General features: G+C 35.8%; 1 protein-coding gene across 1 annotated transcript; it reads right to left on the bottom strand.

Annotated features, from left to right (window-relative positions):
• Positions 1-9,550: 9,550 nt before the first annotated feature.
• Positions 9,551-19,477, bottom strand: LOC113110913 (uncharacterized). Its single transcript, XM_026275195.1, has 7 exons — positions 19,322-19,477; positions 16,535-16,831; positions 15,968-16,018; positions 15,830-15,877; positions 15,647-15,724; positions 10,379-10,468; positions 9,551-10,291 (listed from the first exon to the last, which is right to left on the bottom strand). The coding sequence occupies exons 2-7, from the start codon at positions 16,701-16,703 to the stop codon at positions 10,113-10,115; spliced, it is 615 nt and encodes a 204-aa protein (XP_026130980.1). The 5' UTR covers positions 16,704-16,831; positions 19,322-19,477; the 3' UTR covers positions 9,551-10,112.
• Between the last annotated feature and the right edge of the window lie 1,118 nt (positions 19,478-20,595).

Genomic DNA, 20,595 nt, shown 5'->3' with positions numbered 1-20,595 from the left:
TTGCCATACTAGCATGAAAATGCATTTGAAGTGTCTTGGTAATATATGATTTCAAATAATTTATACTAGAATAAATTTATACTACCTTCATTTATTACATTTGAAACATAAGTTACTATATTAGTTATAGATTTGTTAGTTCCAGTCTTGTATTAAGTCTTATGCCAATTATTCATATTTTTCACTATTTTAAAGTACCCTGTTCATTCTGTCTGTAAAATGCTCATCCTATCACAGCTGAAAGAAAGTACACTCAAAATGTTTATGTGAACCAGTTTTGCTCTATGCTCTTGCTAACCCTGTTTATACATGTATATCTTTTTAACAGGAGAACGCTATGGAATGCGGCTCAGCAAATGCTTTGAATTTTCCACTGGTAGCCATTTTATTCCCAGTGTTGTCCTTCCTGTGTACCTCTGACCCCTGCCTTGGTCCATTAGGCTTAATATACACTCAAATCAGAGAGCCTTGCTTCTGCCAAACATGAGTTCACAGAGACAAAATCATCTTTGTGATGTCTGGATTACTGCAGATAGATGATATATATTACTATCAAAGACTGTGTTAGAATGAGCTGAGTGTTATCTTCTTACATGTGGACCAGTGCTGGATATCAATGGCTGCCATGAGCCGTCACAGCTAAACACAGTCCATGTAGCTGTTCTTCAAGGTTCAGAAACCTCAACTTTAGTTTTAATCTGTACTGTGTGAAGCGCAGACAATGCTGAGCAGAAATGTCTTTTGTCAGTATTATTTGCCTGCCTTTCAGACTGATTCAGCTTTTAATTTGGAGTCTAAAGATGCATGACGTGACAAAATAGGAATATTTCACAGAGCTGTTTCTGAGAATAGCATACATTGTCATCAAAAGATGTGATGTGGATTCTTCCCAAACTTTTTAAGTTTTGCCTGCTTAAAAAAAGTACTTGGAAAATTACCTAATTGCCTAATCCCTTTACATCAAAGGAAAGCCAAGTTATGTAAAATAAAATAAAAAACATATTTTCATCATCATTTTTTGAACATTCAATTCACTGAGTATGCTATTTATAATCTTTGGTTTAAGATCTCTAATATCTCTTGGCGTGTAACTTGATGTTTTTGTATAGGCACCCCCTATCTCTTTAAATGGAGAAACATCAAATTCTTCACCAAGCTTACAATTCAATTTCATATTTGAAATTACCAATTAAATTTGTTTCTTTTTGGGCAAATCTACTAAATATTGTAGAAACGTAATTTTCTGTAGAGTTGCTTTGTAATTATTTGTATTTTGAAAAGCGCTATACAAATAAACTTGAAAATGTAAAAAAATCACATTAAAAAAGCTTATTTGTCAGGCTAGACCAGACAGTGTTTTTTTAGCAACCAGGACGCTTCTACGGCAGTTGCAGTGATTCGCTGACTTTACAGATTAGCGATTAGCTCTTTTATTCAGAAGGCGGGGCTTATTCCGATAGAGTTGCCATATTAAGCATTTCATTTTTCCCTATTCAAAACTATACGAGTGACACGTCTTGGGTATTCTATAGTCTTTGCTAAAATGGCTCTTTTAATATTGATAATTAATATTAATAATATTTAATATTTAATATTGATTCCTGATTCCAAACGCTGTTAAAGATGCACATCTATTGGGGTGTTCAAGAGAATAGCACAGCCCATGTGTATGGTGCACTGACGCAGGGACCGGTGTTTCATCGTAAAACATCCAGTTCTCTTATTTTATCATCTGTATATTCTTGTTTAAATAAGTAAGGATGGACAAAACATCTGCAAGTCATCTTCTCTGTCGAAATCTTCAAACATGTTTAGGAAGACTTTTATGTACAGTGCGCATCTTCCTCTGCAATATTTTAAAGATGTCCTCACTACCTTTCTTGGGCCTTGAACGTGGTAGTTGTGTTGCTGTCTATGCAGTGTCAGAAATCTCTTAAATTTCATCAAAAATATCTTCATTTCAGAAGAAGCACCTCAACGTCAGAAACAAGTGAATGGTTCACGTTTGTTTGGGGCATTTGAAGATTATATGCTTCTTAGGAGCATTTGAACCTGTAGCTAGATGTTCACTTAAAGGAGTAATTCACTTGCAGAACAAAAATTTACAGAAAATTTACACAATGTGAAATTTTGTTTTTTGAGCAAAACATTTTAGGATTTTTCTTCATATAATGGACTTCTATGGTGCCCCCATGTTTGAACTTCCAAAATGCAGTTTAAATGCATCTTCATAGGGCTCTAAATGATCCCAGCCAAGGAATACAGGTCATATCTGGCAAAACGATTGTTATTTTCTAAAACATTTTTGCAATTTATATACTTTTTAACATCAAATTCTCATCTTGTCTAGCTGGGTTTTTTTTTTTTTTTAGTTCATTACAGTTAGATCGTCTAAAAACTTAAATCTAATTTTCTCTTTAAAATCTTCCTACATTGCTGTTTTACTTTTTTTTTTTTAAAGGACATTTGATCTTATTTGCATGTTCACTTTGTAAACACTGGCTCGGTATCTGCAGCGATGTATATTTTACAGTGATATTTTTTTTCACTACAACGTGGACATACAGTATTTCAAGAAATATTAAACAGCATTTATCACTATTGTGGGACTGAACCTCCAGCTGAAAATCAATAAAGATGAACAACTTCATTACAGCGAGTGTGAGAAAAGAGAAAACACAAAACTCACACAATGAGAGAATTAGTTCATTAGACCATGGGAAATCTTTTAATAAATGGTGCAGTTAGTTAATGTAGAAGAAAGTGTACATATAGCCATGTGCACTGTGTCATAGGGCAGATGTAACATCTTTTGTACTCACAGGTTGAATTTGAAATGGCATATTAGCATATTACACATGCTATCTCTGCCATATAAAGATAGAATATGGAAAGAGTAACAACAGAATGACAGTAAGGCACAAATCTACTTTTAATCTTCATTTTCATTAGCAGCTCTAATCATATACTTGTGCAGTATTGATCAGTCACTGTTCATTAAGTGGTTTGACAAAGAAAATAATACAGATTCAATGAGTTGGACATTATGACAATGTGTTTGATAACTTGCATATTTATCTGATATTTTGGGTAATCTGAAGGCACTTTTAGCTACATGTAATACATTTTACTAATGTAAAATTTCTTCATTTTCTATAATGTGAATATGTTTTGTTTCTGTACACAGGGTTGGGCAAAGATACATCAGAATGTATTTTAATATACAATACCAAATACCAAATACCATAATATAGAGTGTGTAAAAAATAAACTAAAAAATACACCAGCCACACCATGTATCAAAATAAACTACTGTATTTTTGTATTTTGAAAATACCCCCCCCCCCCAAAACATGACATTTCTATAAAACACTCAGCAAACATGAATAAACATATTGAAATTGTGTTTATGCAAAAAACAAACAAAAAAATAAACTAAAGGATCATTAATTTTTTCGTTCAGCCTTTACTCTATATTAAGTTTTTCTTACAAGGCAGTATTAGACCAGTGGGGCTTCCCACAGAAGATCTGTTTGTCTGCAAGTAAAGATACTTCATTGCATGTACATAATGAAACAAGACATCTTCACCAAACTGTAGGATTGACCGTCTGCATTTGAGTGAACTGGTTTTCAGGGATCGTGCTGTACAGGTGATAAACACTCTTATGAGGGAAGAAAGACAGAATAAAAGAAAGTAAGTAAATGTGTTATTTAAGAGGAACAGATATGTGTTTATGTGTGTTTGGTGTGTGAAAGTGTTCACACCATGGGCGTAGGTTTGGTCTCAGCTTTGGTGGGGACACCCCGGGAAACATGAACCCCCCCCCCCCCCACACCCCCCCCCCCCCCAGAATATCACAATACAGAAGTGAATCTACTTCATCTCATTATATTGTATCCTGACCCTGATATACCATCCTGTATACTGTCCCTAAAGAGCTAGTATAACTGTATAATCTCAAAAATGCACTCTCAAAAAATAAAAATAAAAACCTGAGCCGGTGTAATGCTGAACAACCAAACGTTTTATTAACATAAATTATTATGTACATTAGTATTTACACTAACAAAAAATACTCTGCCACAAGGAAACAAATCTAAATAAATAAATATAATAACCTTTTTCTATTATAAACACTATTTACCCTCCAGTACACTCACGTTTATGTTGACTGTAAGATTCCAAGTTAAGGTACAGGCTTATTGACATTCAGTTACTTGCTAACGTAGCATTCTATCATCCTGGGTAACACAGACTATCACCAGTTAATACTATTTTCCACATTAGAACAAAACTGAATTTTTTTATTTTTTTTTACTGGCCTTTGTATGTGGCACAGAGACCTGGTAACTTACCGTCGGCAGTCGTCAACATCCGCTCGCTGCTAGTGCAAGCACAAAAGTAGTCCCGGTCCGCGCGTGTAGCCTGTCAGATACCCCGGTGCCAGTCAAATTACAGCGTTTCTTGTACTGTCGTCGTGGCCGTTAGAATTGATCCAAATAGCAGTGCAAAGATACAAATAGCAGTTCAAAGGAGCTTGCTAAATATTGGTGGGGACAAATTTGTCATCTCAAAATATTGATAGGGACTAGTATCTAGCGTCCCCCCCCCCCCCCCCCCCCAAATCTACGCCCATGGTTCACACATACATACTTCATTTTCTTCTGGATTTCCCTGTTTCTGTTGTTTGTTGATCAAAACATCTGTAATGCAATGCAGAGGCCTTTTAACCAGTCATATCAATTTAATAAATATGTGTTGACCTGGATGAACAAGGTCTCTGTCATTTACTTTATCACATATATTTTAAACTTTGACACATTGCACAGCAGAATCATCTCTTCTCAGACTCATTCTGTGCAACATTGTTGTGATTAATTTAATATTTGCACCACTTCCTCCAGAGCAAATGTTTGGTTTTTTAGAACCTAAATGTGGGCTTGTAGCTTTTGTGCTAGTGAAGAAGTTTCGATTTGCGCAACCACAGTAGTTTTTATAGTAGTATATATAAAAAAAACTCTTAAGTGAAAGAAAGAGAGAGATTCAAATCCTCATCATGATATGACAAAGAAATATTTCCTTACCCGAGGGCTGGTAAAGAACATTTACATATTTAATGTGTTTTGTGGGATCTGCTGTGCTGTCCTGATGTGACTCTGGGTGTTCGAGGCCTTTGAAAGAACAGCATGATGAAGAGGATCAAACAGAGTCAATAAAAACTATACAAAACAAGAGGACAAATGTTAAATTTGTTAAAGATGTGGTTAATAATACTGATCTGCTGAAGAAATGGCTGTGAGAAGCTGTGGTCTCTGAACAATGTTCCTAACTATAAGTATCTGTTACTGGTGAGCTACTATGTTTTTAATTGATCTGAGATAATTTCCTGAGAATTATGTTCTCTTACCTGCAGATATGGGCTGAGATGTTTCTGGTACAGAAGTGATCAGAGAATGTGTCTCTGGAGGTCCAGAACAACTCTAAATAACAACCAGTAACAAAGGTCAAGCTCCTTTCAGCCATTATTACTTGCTATGATATAATATATTTTAATATATTTGATATGAATATATTTGTTAATTCATGAATTTTAAGATTTTAAATATATGGATACTCACTATTCCAGTTTCTTGAATGGGCGCATCTGGTTTTCTTCTTTTTTTACCTAGAAATCATTGAACTGCATTATACTGCTGTGTATCACTTTGATCACATTTCTGTTGTGCGTTATAAATAAACTGACATTAAAATATTTACATGCAAACCGGCACAGGCAGATGAGTCCCATGAGTCCAGACAAAATTACAGTAACACCAATAGAGACGAGCACTATCAGCAATATATCTGTCAAAACAAAACAAACATGTTTAATATTGACACTGTAGATACATCAGTCCACCTGATAATTGAAGTGATTTTGTTTTATTTTTCTTGTGTGTAATGATCAAATAATTTATTCAGTGTTAGTTTGTGTTTGAATCAGGACTGATAAGAGAACATTGTGCTTTTGACATTTTTTCATCTTCAGACGAGACGTACTGTATAAATTCAGTTTGCAAAGTTAAAATCCCATCTGCTTTCATGATTCAATAAGACGTCCTCTAAAGTTTAAGACTCAGATCAGTTTGAAGAGAGAAGGTGGTCTTTGGTGGTGGCTAGTATTCGACTACATGAGAGTTTACACTATAAAAGCAATCTGCTCAAATACGTTTTACCAGAACTGTATTTACTTTGTAGACTAGACAGTTCCATTTATAAATGCTCAGCCCGAACTTCACATCCTTTGAAGACATGACTTTAAATTCTGTTTTCTTCGAAGGACACAGCCTCTGAATTGGGACACAGCTTATGTGCTCTAAAATCAGATAAAAAATATCAAGCATGTCTGATATCCGCAGACTGAAACAAAAAATTAAGTGATTTCCCATGAAATCTGTCAAAACAAATTTGCTCTGGCTTTAGCCAACTAGCATCAATGTATCCAGACTGTAAATCTGGGCAAAAATCATGTAGTGCTTTCACTATTTTCTGACATTCTACTGTTAAGCAGCATAATCATGAGACTGTTGTTGAATTATCTGTGTTTACTGCTTTTATTCAGGAACTGCTACTTACTCACAGAAGTTAACCAATTAACTTTCCCAGCTATATTTAAACTTTTGAATCCAGCATATTAATTCTAGACAGTGACTTTTACCATCAAGAAAGAGTGGATGGACTTTTCTTTTTTCCTTTCCTGTACTGGTTGGCAGGTTTATCTTGGTTTGGAGATCTGCTAATATAAAAATAACATTGTTCCCCAAAAAGTGCAATCAGTTTTAATGAAAAAAATGATCTAAAATAACCAGAAAAAAAACTATTATAAGCAACTTACTAGTTTTATTGTGTGTTGTAGTTTCAGAGGTGGATATTATAAGACATTGTGAAATGTGTGATGATGTACCATATATATAGTAAATGCTCGACAAATCATGAGCTGGAGAGAATGATTCTCATTTTGAATAGCTGATTTATAAACTCAATCACTCACAGGTTTTTATGGCTGTTGTAGTTGTTTGTTCAGTGGTGGTTGATGTTGAATCTGAAGAGAGACAATTTATCAGCATTATAGAGAGTCATTTTACATTATTATCAAAATTTAAAGCAAACCTTGCTTGTTAGTAATGTGTGGTTTTGTTTTAGAGGGAAAACAACAACACAAACATTATTATCAACAATTGATTTGATGAATTTAGTGATGTGGCTTTAAGGGAACAACAGCGTGTCACTGGGACAGTCTCTTAAAAGGACACATTTGTACTTCTCCACTCCTAAAGTATATTATATGATTATTATCACCTTAAAGTAGTAATGTGTAATGTAAAATAATCCATGATCATCAAAAACACTGGAATGAAAGTTTCTAATACAGAAGAAAAGCAGTGAAATATCTCACCTCGAACCGTCACTATGACAGGATCAGATTCAGGAGATGATATGATTGAGCCTAGCGCATGTAATGTTGTGTAGTAGCAGATAATGTTGAGTGATTCAGGTGATTTTACAGCTGCCCATCTGAACACTTCAGCACCAGTGAGATCCAGCTCACATGATGAACTGCTTTTCATTTTCTTCTCTTCTCTGTTTATGAAGAAGTGACATTCAGTCACTGAAACACGTGGATCTGTCTCACAGCTGATCTTCACTGAGCTGGACTCTCTTATGACATCTGGAGATACTTTTACTCTAGGAAATCCTGCAACAAAACAGATCAATCAGTCATTCTCATATATATTCTCAGTTATTCTCATATTTATTTATTATTTTAAAGGCGTGATGACATGAGAAATCAAATTTGCCTCTGTAAAGTCTTTGTAAAACATCATGTTTCATTACTTACATGTCCTACATTTTATTGTGTCAAAAGACATGCAAAAAAGCGCAGTGTTTGAGGCAGACATCAGTTTGAGAACTAATCTAGGGCAGCGTTAGTTCAGTCAGGCCACGGAGGCATAGACTGTGACCAGCTGATGCGGTCAGCTGTCTAGTAGCTCCTAGCACTACCATTCTCCAATTAGACACGGGACATATATATGTGGCACCACTGCTCGGGAAGTATGCTCAAATGGCTCGCAAACCTCCCTCCCTCCCTTTATAAGCATAAACATATTACCGTGCACCTTCTGGTTGTCGTCTCTTTGTTTCAGATCACTAAGGCTTTCAAGTCCCAGTTGGCACTGACTTCACTGCTAAGAGACACTCATCCTCATAACCAAGCTACAGGATAGACATCCCACTGCTACGTCTACACGATTACCACTGTTTGCTTTTAAAGACATTATTAAGTGTCTTAATTGTCATGTGTTTCCAAGCTGATGGTTCCGGGGGAGTTACTTTTTAAGCTCTTGTATGTTCAGTTATTCTGGGAGCAAGGACCCCCATGAGGAACCATACCGCCAAAGTTAAATTGTGTTCAATAAACTCAAGTAACTTGTCAAAGTGGTCCTGTCTGAACTAGTATAGATTATAAACCCTGCCCTCACCATGTTGTCATGATCCCTGTCTGTGTTTCTTATGTCTCTGTTCATGGACTCTTAGTTTGTAGCTCTGTCTTGTTTGTGACCTTGTTCCCCTCATGTTTCGTTGTTGATGTTCCTGTCTTAGATTTCTGGTCTTGCTCCTGCTCAGTGTTCCTTTGTTATTTACCCTTGTTTGCTTCATTCTGTCATGCTGATACACAGACAAAGTGAGGTGGATCCAAATGCACATAGTTTATTGATGAAATGAAAAAAAAAACAAAAAAAACACAGGTAAATAACAAAGGAACACTGAGCAAGAACAGGAGCAATGTCCATGAACAGAGACTCAAGAATCATAGATGGGGATCATGATGCATGTAAATGAATTTTAGTTTGAGGTAAAAAAAAAAAAAAAATACAATTCTGAATCAGAATTAGTTTTATTTGTCAGATGTGCGCAAATACACATGGTGCTCCTGGTACATATATACAAATCTGACATGAGAACAGAAAAAATATATATATTAAATAGTAAGACTGAACATTACAGTGTATGAAAATGTACTTACATGTACAAATTAAAAGTAAAGTAAATTAAAAGTAAAATTTTCTTAAAAAATAAAAGTTTCTGTCATTTAGGTTCTTTTAACATTTGTGTATGTTCAAGTGATTTTTATAAGAAGTTTGGTTTTAGTTATTTGATGGTATAAAAACAGCACCCACAAAACATTATTAACATTAAAAGTGAGCCTCGAGGAACAATAAAATAATTGTAAAAATCCAGTGTCTATAATAATAATAATAAAAAAAAAAATTATATATATATATATATATATATATATATATATATATATATATATATATATATATATATATATGATAAAAGCTTCTTATTTCTGGGACCTCAAATGTTTAATCAGGTTATTGCAGTCAGGGAATGAATTTTCATGACATGGCTAATGTAAACTAATACACCTATAATAAGCAGAGAAGTTGTAGGTTCAAGTGTGTGCAGTATTACTAAAACATACTGAACACAAATGCTGAAATATGTTAGACAAATGTGGACATACAGTATTTAATCAAAATTAAACAATAGACATCACTTACTGTAAGACTGAACCTCCATCAGGAGCTGAAAAACTATGAAGATGAACAACTCCATAACAGCGAGTGTGAGAAAAGAGACTGAATGAGAGTCTCACAAAGAGTGAATTAGGAAATGGTACATCAGACCACAAACTGCATTGTGTGGTCACCTCATGAAGGTGAACACAGATCGTGAGACCATATGTACAGCTACACTCTTACAGATGACAGATATGCAATATATACAGTTGAAAAAGACTAGATCATAGTATCAAATTAAGACTGTGTCATTATTCACTTTAGTGACTTTATTGTTTACATGTTTGCTCAATAATGCATAAAACATGCTTACAAAATTTAAGCAGTTTAGTTGCTCATTGATCAGACAACTGACAGAGAAAATAGTACAACATAAAGAAGTCACTATGCTAATTTTGTAAAATTTTTCAACTTTCTGAAACTTTGTTTACATGTACAGTCTATATTCCCATATTTGATTTAAAAGGTATTTTAAAAACTGCATTAATTAGATGTAAAATTTCTTAATATTACTGATTCAGCATTACTGAACTCCACAGATGACTCACAGTTGCTTTCATTTACATTTAACATTTTTGAGGAGCACACAGAGGAAGTTAAAAGAGATGTTGTTTCCATCTGGCAGGAGACGTAGTTCACCTCTGTGAGAACATCAGCAGAACCTGCAGAGATACAGACTTTATTATCATATGTTACTATATCATGGAGTTCAGTATACTGTATGTTAAACCTGGACATTGTATGCTTACTGGTAAAGCGGCACAGACAGATGAATCCTATGAGTCCAGGCAGAAATAAACCAATACCAGTGAAAACCAGCACTACTGGAAACCATGAGCCTGTCAAAAGTAAAATGATTTAATGATTGAAATAATATTTTTTGTATTTTTTTTCATCATTTAATGTAAATCGGTTCCACATGATTCCACAAGTTATATGTAAATTTGTTTTTTTTAATCAACATTTTTATTTGAATTTAATTTCCTATATCAAGAACTTCAAAACAACTCTTAACTATATATACAAATAGATACCATGAAAATTGTTCACATATATAAAGAGCGAAAAATCAATAATAGCGTATCTAATAATATCTCTGCAATTATCGTCCAGCTCTGAATAGTCTTGTCCCTTGCGCCGTTGATCTTTGTAGTTGTACCTTCGAGGAAAACAATACATCTAAAGTAGCATGCAGGCTGCAGGGGTGGATGGTTCTAAAATAGTGTTTAATAAAATCCTATTTTGATGAGAGTTCAACTTGAGAGCAGAGTCATCTAACAGTAGAAAAAGTAGTTACTTAAGATAATTTTTCTCAGAAACACATTTGCACTGTCTTTTTGACTTTCTGAAATGAGCTCTGGCTCTGAGAACCTGGCAGCATCACTGAAAAAAAAAAAGTAGAGGCAGTGTTGTAGTCGAGACCAGCTCATTCGAGTCCGAGTCCAGATCGAGTCCAGAGAGGGTCGAGTCCGAGTCAAGACCGAGTTCAGAAAGGGTTGAGTCCAAGTCAAGACCGAGACCAGAGAGATTGGGTCTGAGACAAGACCTAAAGAAATCTTCAAGAGTATGTAAAATGTTTGGTGGAAACAATAAAGGTTAAAAGGGCCACATAGTATGTGGTGTAAAGGTTATTTTATTAGTATTATGAAGTGTTACTTGTCAATATTAAGTGCTCATTTTCACATAACATCGTTGTACCACTATATACATCCATATAACCTTTCTAGTACACATAATATTACTGTACGACTCTATATTGTAATTCTACATAACACTTCTAGTACAAGTAACATTACTGTACCACTATACCTGTAAATGTTCAACTGTAACAGCTTTTACATAACTTTTAACATTGAAGCTTAACTAATGACTGCTAATATCCTTACAATGTATTGGATTATGTGCACTTTAGATGTTGTGAAGATTAGAGATGGGCATAATTACTTTTCAAAAAAATAAGTGAGGAGACCATCCAGCTACCCAACCAAGCACGATGTGGTCTCATGATCAATCCACCCCGACTAAAAACACTCTCTACTGGCGCAGAGGAAGCGGGGACTGACAACAGTTACCATTTTATCACTTTCTGTAACAGCAACGGATAATCTAATGCTAATTTCCCTGGATGGTGCGTTTTAATGCAGGGTAAAATACACACTATTTTTTTTTAGTTACGGAGGGCATACACACAAGAGCCGAGTGACTGTCCAGGAAAATTTAATCCAAAAGTGTGTATGTGCCAGGGGAAGAAAGCTGGATCAAATGCCATATAAGTTCAATGCATTCTGTCAGACATTGTTTTTGAGGGGGAGATGTTTAGTGTTGAGACAGTCTGTGTCTGTATTCATAATATAATTTAATTATTATTTGTTTTTTTTCTGTGACCATTTTGTCCTACTTTGTAAAAATAACACAGTTGAGAGAAATAATGTAGCAATGTGGCTTTCTGGAAAGCGGGATCACTACAGGCGGATGGCAGGAGGGTAATTTAAGGCCGGTGACACACTGGCTGCGTGGCGTCTCTGCTGCGTGCCAGAAACGTGGTGGCTGCTTCGCGTTTTCTGTGTCTTTACACACCAGAAGCGTGCCTGCACGCTGCGGCTGTAGGTGACATAGAGGGAGGCCGCCAAAAAACCAGGCTCTTGTCTTCATGACAACAATATCAATTTTTTTTTTTTTACACACCTACTGATAAGACACCATCAACAGTATTGACGGCAAAATAGAGTATGTTTGACAGGTGCAATATTTGAAAATCGATCATTATTAATTTATTTTGAAAATTACATTTATATCTGAATTTATGTCAACCTATAGACTTTCAAATATCAAAATGTCATGAATTAATATGTATTTGTGTACAAAATGACATAAACATATTTTCCTAGTATATTTTGCCTGGAAACGCTTCCAACATGCACGCGTGTCGCGTGAAAAATAGGCGTCGGTTCTATTTCTAGCATGCACGGGTTTTCCGCGCGTCTCACGCAGGCAGTCTGCAAGATCTAACCTGTTAACATGGGAGCCGAATTAAAAACAGACACGCCACGCAGCTGAGGCGCTTGCGCCACGCATCCAGTGTGTTGCTGGCCTAACGTCTCACGTCAAAAGAAAATCACCAGTCATTGGATGTGTCAATCATACATCAATTTAAATAAACATTAACATACAGTAATAATCATGAAATATTTTGATTGGGACTCGAGTGGACTCGGGCATGAGTCCGATTCCTAATATGTTCGAGTCCGAGTCAATACCGAGTCAAAATGCACACGAGTCCATGACAAGACCGAGACCATTAAAATACGGTCTCGAGACCGAGTCCAAGACCGAGTCCGAGTCTCGAGTACTCAACACTGAGTAGAGGGTCTTGAGGTATATCCAGGAGCAAAATCTATGAAATAGCAGGACTTACAAAAGTCCAAAGAGAAAACAACAAAAATTTCAGAACGTGCAAATAAGAGCCTACTGCAGATTTAATACACAGATGCCAGAATTTATCGGATCTAACCTTCATACACAATACACTAGGAGTAAAATATGCCCTATTAATACATATATCATCTAATATGCCAGGCTCTTAGATGCATTGAAACATCTGACATAAACTACATCCCAATCAGGTTTAGCTAAACCTTCCCATTCCCAAGAATAAATAGCTGGAATATAAGTATATAAGAAAATATGGAGTACTGCTTTAGTGTAACAGACACGCCAGGTTCCATCACCAACCAATCACAGTGCACTCCCTCACTGAGTAATAATCACTCCCACCTGCTCCTCATCCACCTGCAATCACCAGTTCACATATATACTTCACACATGCACCCAGCCAGCGTTCGGTCTTGTTTACAAAAAGGTCTTACCTGCATGCTTACTCTAAAGACTAATGAGCTCAATACTTACCTCTCTCCAGCGATTTTAAGTCTTGAAATGATTTGAGGCCCTTAACATAAAAAAATATCCTTCAGGGAATGCCACAATCAGACCAAGCTCTAAAAACAAAGAAATTGTTGTCTTGGTGTAAAAAGGGGCATCCCATTTGCTCAACCTTTTTCCATACATCAAGGGAGTATTCAATAATTGGTATATTATAATAATAATTTTTCTTAAAATATTTAGAAACCTCTGAAAAGGGGAGATCTTGTAAGCAAACGGGATGAATATTTGATTCTAAATCTCACCATGGAACTGAAGAATCAGGACTGACCCAGGTTTTCAGCAGTTTTCTTTGGAAAGCTGGATTATATCATTTCACCCCCCCCGAAAAACAAAAAATTGTCCATACTAGTTTGATACAAGACTTCAGATGGTCTGTCATGATTCTGCCCTCGTGTCCTTGGTTTTTCCCTAGTCTTGAGGCAGGATCATGACAGACCCATGTTTTGTGTACAAGCACATGGCCTTGTCTTTGGGCCATGTGCTTGTGTTGTCTCGTTCCCTTGCCCCGCCCCCCTTGTTAAGTCGTGTCGTGATTGCCATCTGTGCCACCTGTCGTGTCTTAATTGTTCCCCTATTTAGATCTCCTAGTGTGCTCTGTCTTGGGTCGGTTCATTGTGATTTGTGATTGTTCCTCACCTGTGATTATACCCTGGTAACCCCTTTGAGATATTGTGTCCTGTATAACCGTGAGTGTTTATTTGTAGTTAGTGTTCTCTAGTTTTGAGTCTTTGTTTATCTTGCCTAATCAGTCCTGTTTAGTTATTTTTCTGTCAGGGATTGGTAAGGGAGGAACTCAGGTGCAGACAGGAATCGGGTTACACACAGGATTTATTAATACAAAAAGGGAAAACAAAAACCCACGAGGGGGAAAACAAGGACTAGGGCAGATACAAAAATAACTAAACAGGACTGATTAGGCAAGATAAACAAAGACTCAAAACTAGAGAACACTAACTACAAATAAACACTCACGGTTATACAGGACACAATATCTCAAAGGGGTTACCAGGGTATAATCACAGGTGAGGAACAATCACAATGAACCGACCCAAGACAGAGCACACTAGGAGATCTAAATAGGGGAACAATTAAGACACGACAGGTGGCACAGATAGCAATCACGACACGACTAGGTTAACAAGGGGGGCGGGGCAAGGGAACGAGACAACACAAGCACATGGCCCAAAGACAAGGCCATGTGCTTGTACACAAAATATGGGTCTGTCATGATCCTGCCTCAAGACTAGGAAAAATCAAGGACACGAGGGCAGAATCATGACATGGTCAGCAGTGTGTGACTGTCGTTTTCTGATTCTCCTCTTCATGAGTGGTCATACAAAACCATGCTGTTGTAGCACATGCAGAAGGGGATCTAGCATTGTCTTGATCTAATAATCATGGACTTCCCATGAAAGACATCGTCTTGATGGCAGTATATTTACAATTTAAATAAATGTCAATGGTATCTTCGCACACATGGCAGTCACCCATGACTTTTGCTCCAGTGCAGCCCCATACCATGACAGATGTTTGCTTTTGATTATGTCGCTGATGAAAGTCTGCTTGGTCCCTTTGGTCATCGGGACTAAGAACTTAAGATATTTTTTTCTCAGAAACACATTTCTACTGTCTTTTTGACTATCTGAGATGAGCTCTGGCTCGGAGAACCTGGCAGCTTCACTGCATAGAATTAATGCAGTGGCAGACTGTGTTAAGTGACAGCAGTTTTCAGAAGTACTCCTGAGCACATCTGGCTATATTTAACACCACAGCATGATGGTTTCAATGTCATCAAATAGCATGATTTAATCCATGTCTATATTGCAATAAGGGAAATAACATGCCACTGAATTAGATAAATAGTTAGTAGATTTTTTTGCCGCATGAAATGATCACAAAAAAGGATGAAAAAGTTTAAGGTTTAAGTTTTTACAAATTGCAGAATTGCAATTTTGTGTTGTGAGTGAATTAACAAGCTTTAGAATTGTTCAGGATCTACCACTATAAACTTTGATAATAATTCTATATTTGAACTTTTTGAATCCAACATATTAATTATATACAGTGACTTTTACCATTGAGAGAGAGTGAATGAACTTTTCTGTTTTCCTTTCCTGTAATGGTTGGCAGGTTTATCTTGGTTTGGAGATCTGCTAATATAAAAATAACATTGCAAGGGCAATCAGTTTTTAAAAATAAATGATTTCTCAAATTTAATGTAGACTAACCAGAAAAGCTATAACAGATTAGCAATTTACCAGTTTTACTGTATGTTGTGGCTTCAGAAGTGGACATCACAGTTAATGCTGATGAAAAGACATTGTGAAATGCATGGCGATATACAGTATAGAAAAAAATGGATTAAAAATAGCTTATTTATAAACTCAATCACTCACAGGTTTCCATGGCTGTTGTAGTTGTTTGTTCAGTGGTTGTTGATGTTGAAACTGTGGAGACAATTTATCAGCATTATACAGAGTCATTTTACATTATTATCAAACTTTAAAGCAAAGCTAGCTTGTTGGAGATACAGATCCTCAAATAATAATAATACAAATATTATCGGTCCTTTAGTAATGTGTGGTTTTGGAGGGTACACAACAATACAAACATTATTATTAACAATTGATTTGATGAATTTAGTGATGTGGCTTTAAGGGTACAACGGCGTGTCACTGGGAAAGTCTCTTAAAAGGACACCTATGTTCCTTCTTCACTCCTAAAGTATATTAAATGCATATTGTTTAACCTTAAGGTAGTAATATGTACTTTTACAGTCTTTTGAAAGGGTCTTTACAATTATTATCCAATAGATATAGAAGTGCCCTACATGTGTAACATCATCATCACTAACTAATAATGAGTTTTAGAAGTGAATCTGTATAACGTTAAATGATACGTGATCAGTAAAAACACTGGAATAAAAGTTTCTAATACAGAAGAAAAGCAGTGAAATATCTCACCTCGAACCGTCACTGTGACAGGATCAGATTCAGGAGATGATATGATTGAGCCTAGCGCATGTAATGTTGTGTAGCAGATAATGTTGAGTGATTCAGGTGATTTTACAGATGCCCATCTGAACACTTCAGCACCAGTGAGATCCAGCTCACATGATGAACTGCTTTTCATTTTCTTCTCTTCTCTGTTTATGAAGAAGTGACATTCAATCACTGAAACACGTGGTTCTGTCTCACAGCTGATCTTCACTGAGCTGGACTCTCTTATGACATCTGGAGATACTTTTACTCTAGGAAATCCTGCAACAAAACAGATCAATCAGTCATTCTCATATTTATTTTTTATTTATTTATTACTTTAAAGGCATCATGACATGCACTGTAAAACTGAACAGTGAAAATGTATTAAAAAATGTAAGTTAATTTCACTCAAATAATTATGTAAGTTCACTGGACTGAAGTTCTGTAAACTCAAAATGCTGTTGTAATAAGGTGAACTTAAAAATGATTGTGTTTTCTAGTTCCAAACATGCTTTGCATCAGCCAAAAAGGAAAATAAATGTAGAAATTAAGTGTTATTTTGTGTGATTTTACACAGGATTAACATAGAGAGACATAAGTTAGTACTTGGTAACACTTTAGAATACGGTTTCTTACACACTATAACTAATAAGGAATTATTGAAGAACTAACAGGTAATTTTTCATTAACACTTAACTCACTACTGTTAACTACTGAGGAAGATATGTTAATTAATCAGTATGTAATACAATTTTATGATTGTGTTAAGCAACAGTTAGATAACTATCTTATATCTTAATTATCTACTAGTTATGGTTCAAGAAAAATAACTATGAAGTAACTACTAATGAACAGTTATACGCAATTTTTCAGTATACTGCTGCCCAGTGGTATGGTCAAGTGCATCAAGTAAAAATGTAGAAAAATTACAGTTACGGTAGTCCAGAATAGAGCTGCAAGACTAATTCTGAATTGTAAGAGAAAGGTTAATATTATGAGAATGCACAAAATTTTAGGTTGGCTACTGGTGAAGGACAGGGTCTCTGATATGTTTTATAAGACACATTTCAGTATCTAGAGATCCATGTGTATTGTACTCTAAACTTTTGTATAGTAATTCTAGTCATAATTTTAACACCAGGAATGCTTTAAAGGGATATTTTTGCTTCACTTCAAAAGCGAATGCCAAGCATTTAAAGAAATATTTAATGGTACAGTACACAGTAAATTGCTTATTTTTAATATTGCTTATTTTGATGTTTTGAATTAATTTTGGGTTTGTATGTTTTATTGTATTGGTTTTTATTGTTATGAAATAATTTTTTTTTAATTTTTTTTCATCATTTAATGTAAATCGGTTCAACATGATTCCACAAGTTATATGTAAATTTGTTTTTTTTATCAACATTTTTATTTGAATTTAATTTCCTATATCAAGAACTTCAAAACAACTCTTAACTATATATACAAATAGATACCATGAAAATTGTTCACATATATAAAGAGCGAAAAATCAATAATAGCTTATCTAATAATATCTCTGCAATTATCGTCCAGCTCTGAATAGTCTTGTCACTTGCGCCGTTGATCTTTGTAGTTGTACCTTCCAGGAAAACAATACATCTAAAGTAGCATGCAGGCTGCAGGGGTGGATGGTTCTAAAATAGTGTTTAATAAAATCCTATTTTGATGAGAGTTCAACTTGAGAGCAGAGTCATCTAACAGTAGAAAAAGTAGTTAGTTAAGATAATTTTTCTCAGAAACGCATTTCCACTGTCTTTTTGACTTTCTGAGATGAGCTGAAAAAAAAAAGTAGAGGGTCTTGAGGTATATCCAGGAGCAAAATCTATGAAATAGCAGGACTTACAAAAGTCCAAAGAGAAAACAACAAAAATTTCAGAACGTGCAAATAAGAGCCTACTGCAGATTTAATACACAGATGCCAGAATTTATCGGATCTAACCTTCATACACAATACACTAGGAGTAAAATATGCCCTATTAATACATATATCATTGTAGCAACAATGAGTTTTACAGAATAATTAACTCAAATGATATATAGGGAATTTGAATAATTAATCAGGAATATGATTAATTTAGATCTCAGATGACAGTTACATTAAATTTGATTGATTATGAAAAATAGCTCAATTTGCCTATATCAATAAATAATTACAGGGCATTGTAATTTACTCATTAATATGTCAATATTCCATTCTTCATATCAATTGTTGTGATAGCTCTTACTGTAAATTACTGCCAATCAAACAGCGGTTTGTCCAGCAGACCACTGTTGACCTATCAATTTTCAATAAAGTTATCACGCCTTATAATTCAAGGAAAAATATTCTCTGGCCATGAAACATTATCCTATCCTTATGATAAATTTAGTTTCTAAATTTAAAGCTTGTAGCTAAAGATCAGACATCTCAGTGACTCGTAATGTGAGTGGGGTGGAGTCCAAGCCAATCGTCAGTATATGGGTTTTTAATAATTAAACTAGTAATACATCAAACTACGAATCACACAGAGTAAATATGCGTACGACAATACAAACAGTAAGCTTTATACAATACATAACGGAATCCAAATAAAAGAGAGAGAGAGAGAGAGAGAGAGAGAGAGAGAGAGAGAGAGAAAATAGAATGAGATCACATAAGGAGCTCAGGTATGAAAATCATAGTCAGTAACTTTTGGAAGCCAACAACAAATCAGATCATAGCAACAATTTAAAGCAGCATTTAAATCTCCATAGAGAAACTGATACTTGCAAAGTGTCCAATGTGCCTGGCGTGAGCTGGACATCGGGGCGCTCTGCTTTTGAAACCGCGGGCGTGTGCCGGAGGCTATGTGACGCGCGTGCACGCTGCGCTTGATCTTGGCGTGAGCGTGGAGCACGTGGTCCTTTGTTCTGTCCTCGCGCGGTATTTGAAAGGTTCAACAAACAATGTTCCAGAATTCGTCTTCCTTGCGTGGAGAGGCGAATAGTTGAATAAACTTAGTAAAGTAAAGAAAAGAAAAGAAAAGAACGAAAACGAAAGCTTCTAAAGGAGCCATTAAAATGGCTTTTTCTCTCAGCCCCTGTGCTGAGGGGGGGGGGGGGGGCTTGCGCTATGAGCGCGGCGCGAGGCCGCGCGGAGGGTCGTACAGGAGAGCAGCATGTCCGAGAACCAAGAACGAGAAGAAGAGGAAGAAGAGAGAGGGCGGATCTTGTTCGGTCGTTCTTATGGCTTGAAATGGTTCACGCCCCTTTTTCGCGTAAACAGCCAATGAAAGTCCGTGATCTGAAGCGGAGGGAAAAGTTCCTTTGTCTCTGTGGAGACAACCCCTCTGGAGATCTAGGGCTTGTCCAAATTCCAGGGATTATTCTAGCAAGTTTGTAATTCAGATTACATACATTTTTCATTACTTTGCTCTAGATAAATGGGTCTGTCAGAGCATGACGATCACAAAGATACTAAGCATAATATATATATGATCAAAACATGAAGTTACATTCAAATGTAGAATTACACATATTTAAAGATTTGCTTAACACATGATAACACTGCAGATGTTGGGAAACATCTAAATGTACCAAAAAGGAATACGTAATACATTTATAAAACATAAAAACTAACAGGTAACGAATTCATTCCATAGAATGCATTGGGGGAGAAGATTTGGCTTCTCTCCTCTCCAGTGTCCAGGGTGGTCGTAAAGTTTTACAACCTGCAAAGATGGGGGTTGCAGAAACGTGGCTCTAAAAGTAAGGAACTTTACGAAAGTTTTCCTTTTGTGTATGTTGGAATGTGGTTGGGGGTTTTCATTTCTTCTTTGAAGCTCGCATGGGCATCGTAAATAATTTAAGTCCAGCCAGGCTGGCGCCAGGCCAGGCACTTGGTGCAAAAAGAGTTTCATTTGGAAAATCTGAATTAAACACATGAATTGATGATCTGCATATCCGTTACATCATCTAATATGCCAGGCTCTTAAATGCCGTGAAACATCTGACATAAACTACTGTCACGGGCTGAAGAATCACACGACAGGGTTTAGTGA

Source organism: Carassius auratus, chromosome 11, assembly GCF_003368295.1.
Source record: "Carassius auratus strain Wakin chromosome 11, ASM336829v1, whole genome shotgun sequence".
Lineage (NCBI taxonomy): Eukaryota > Metazoa > Chordata > Actinopteri > Cypriniformes > Cyprinidae > Carassius > Carassius auratus.
The sequence above is the reverse complement of the archived record's forward strand: the minus strand, read 5'-3'. Positions and strand labels throughout refer to the sequence as shown.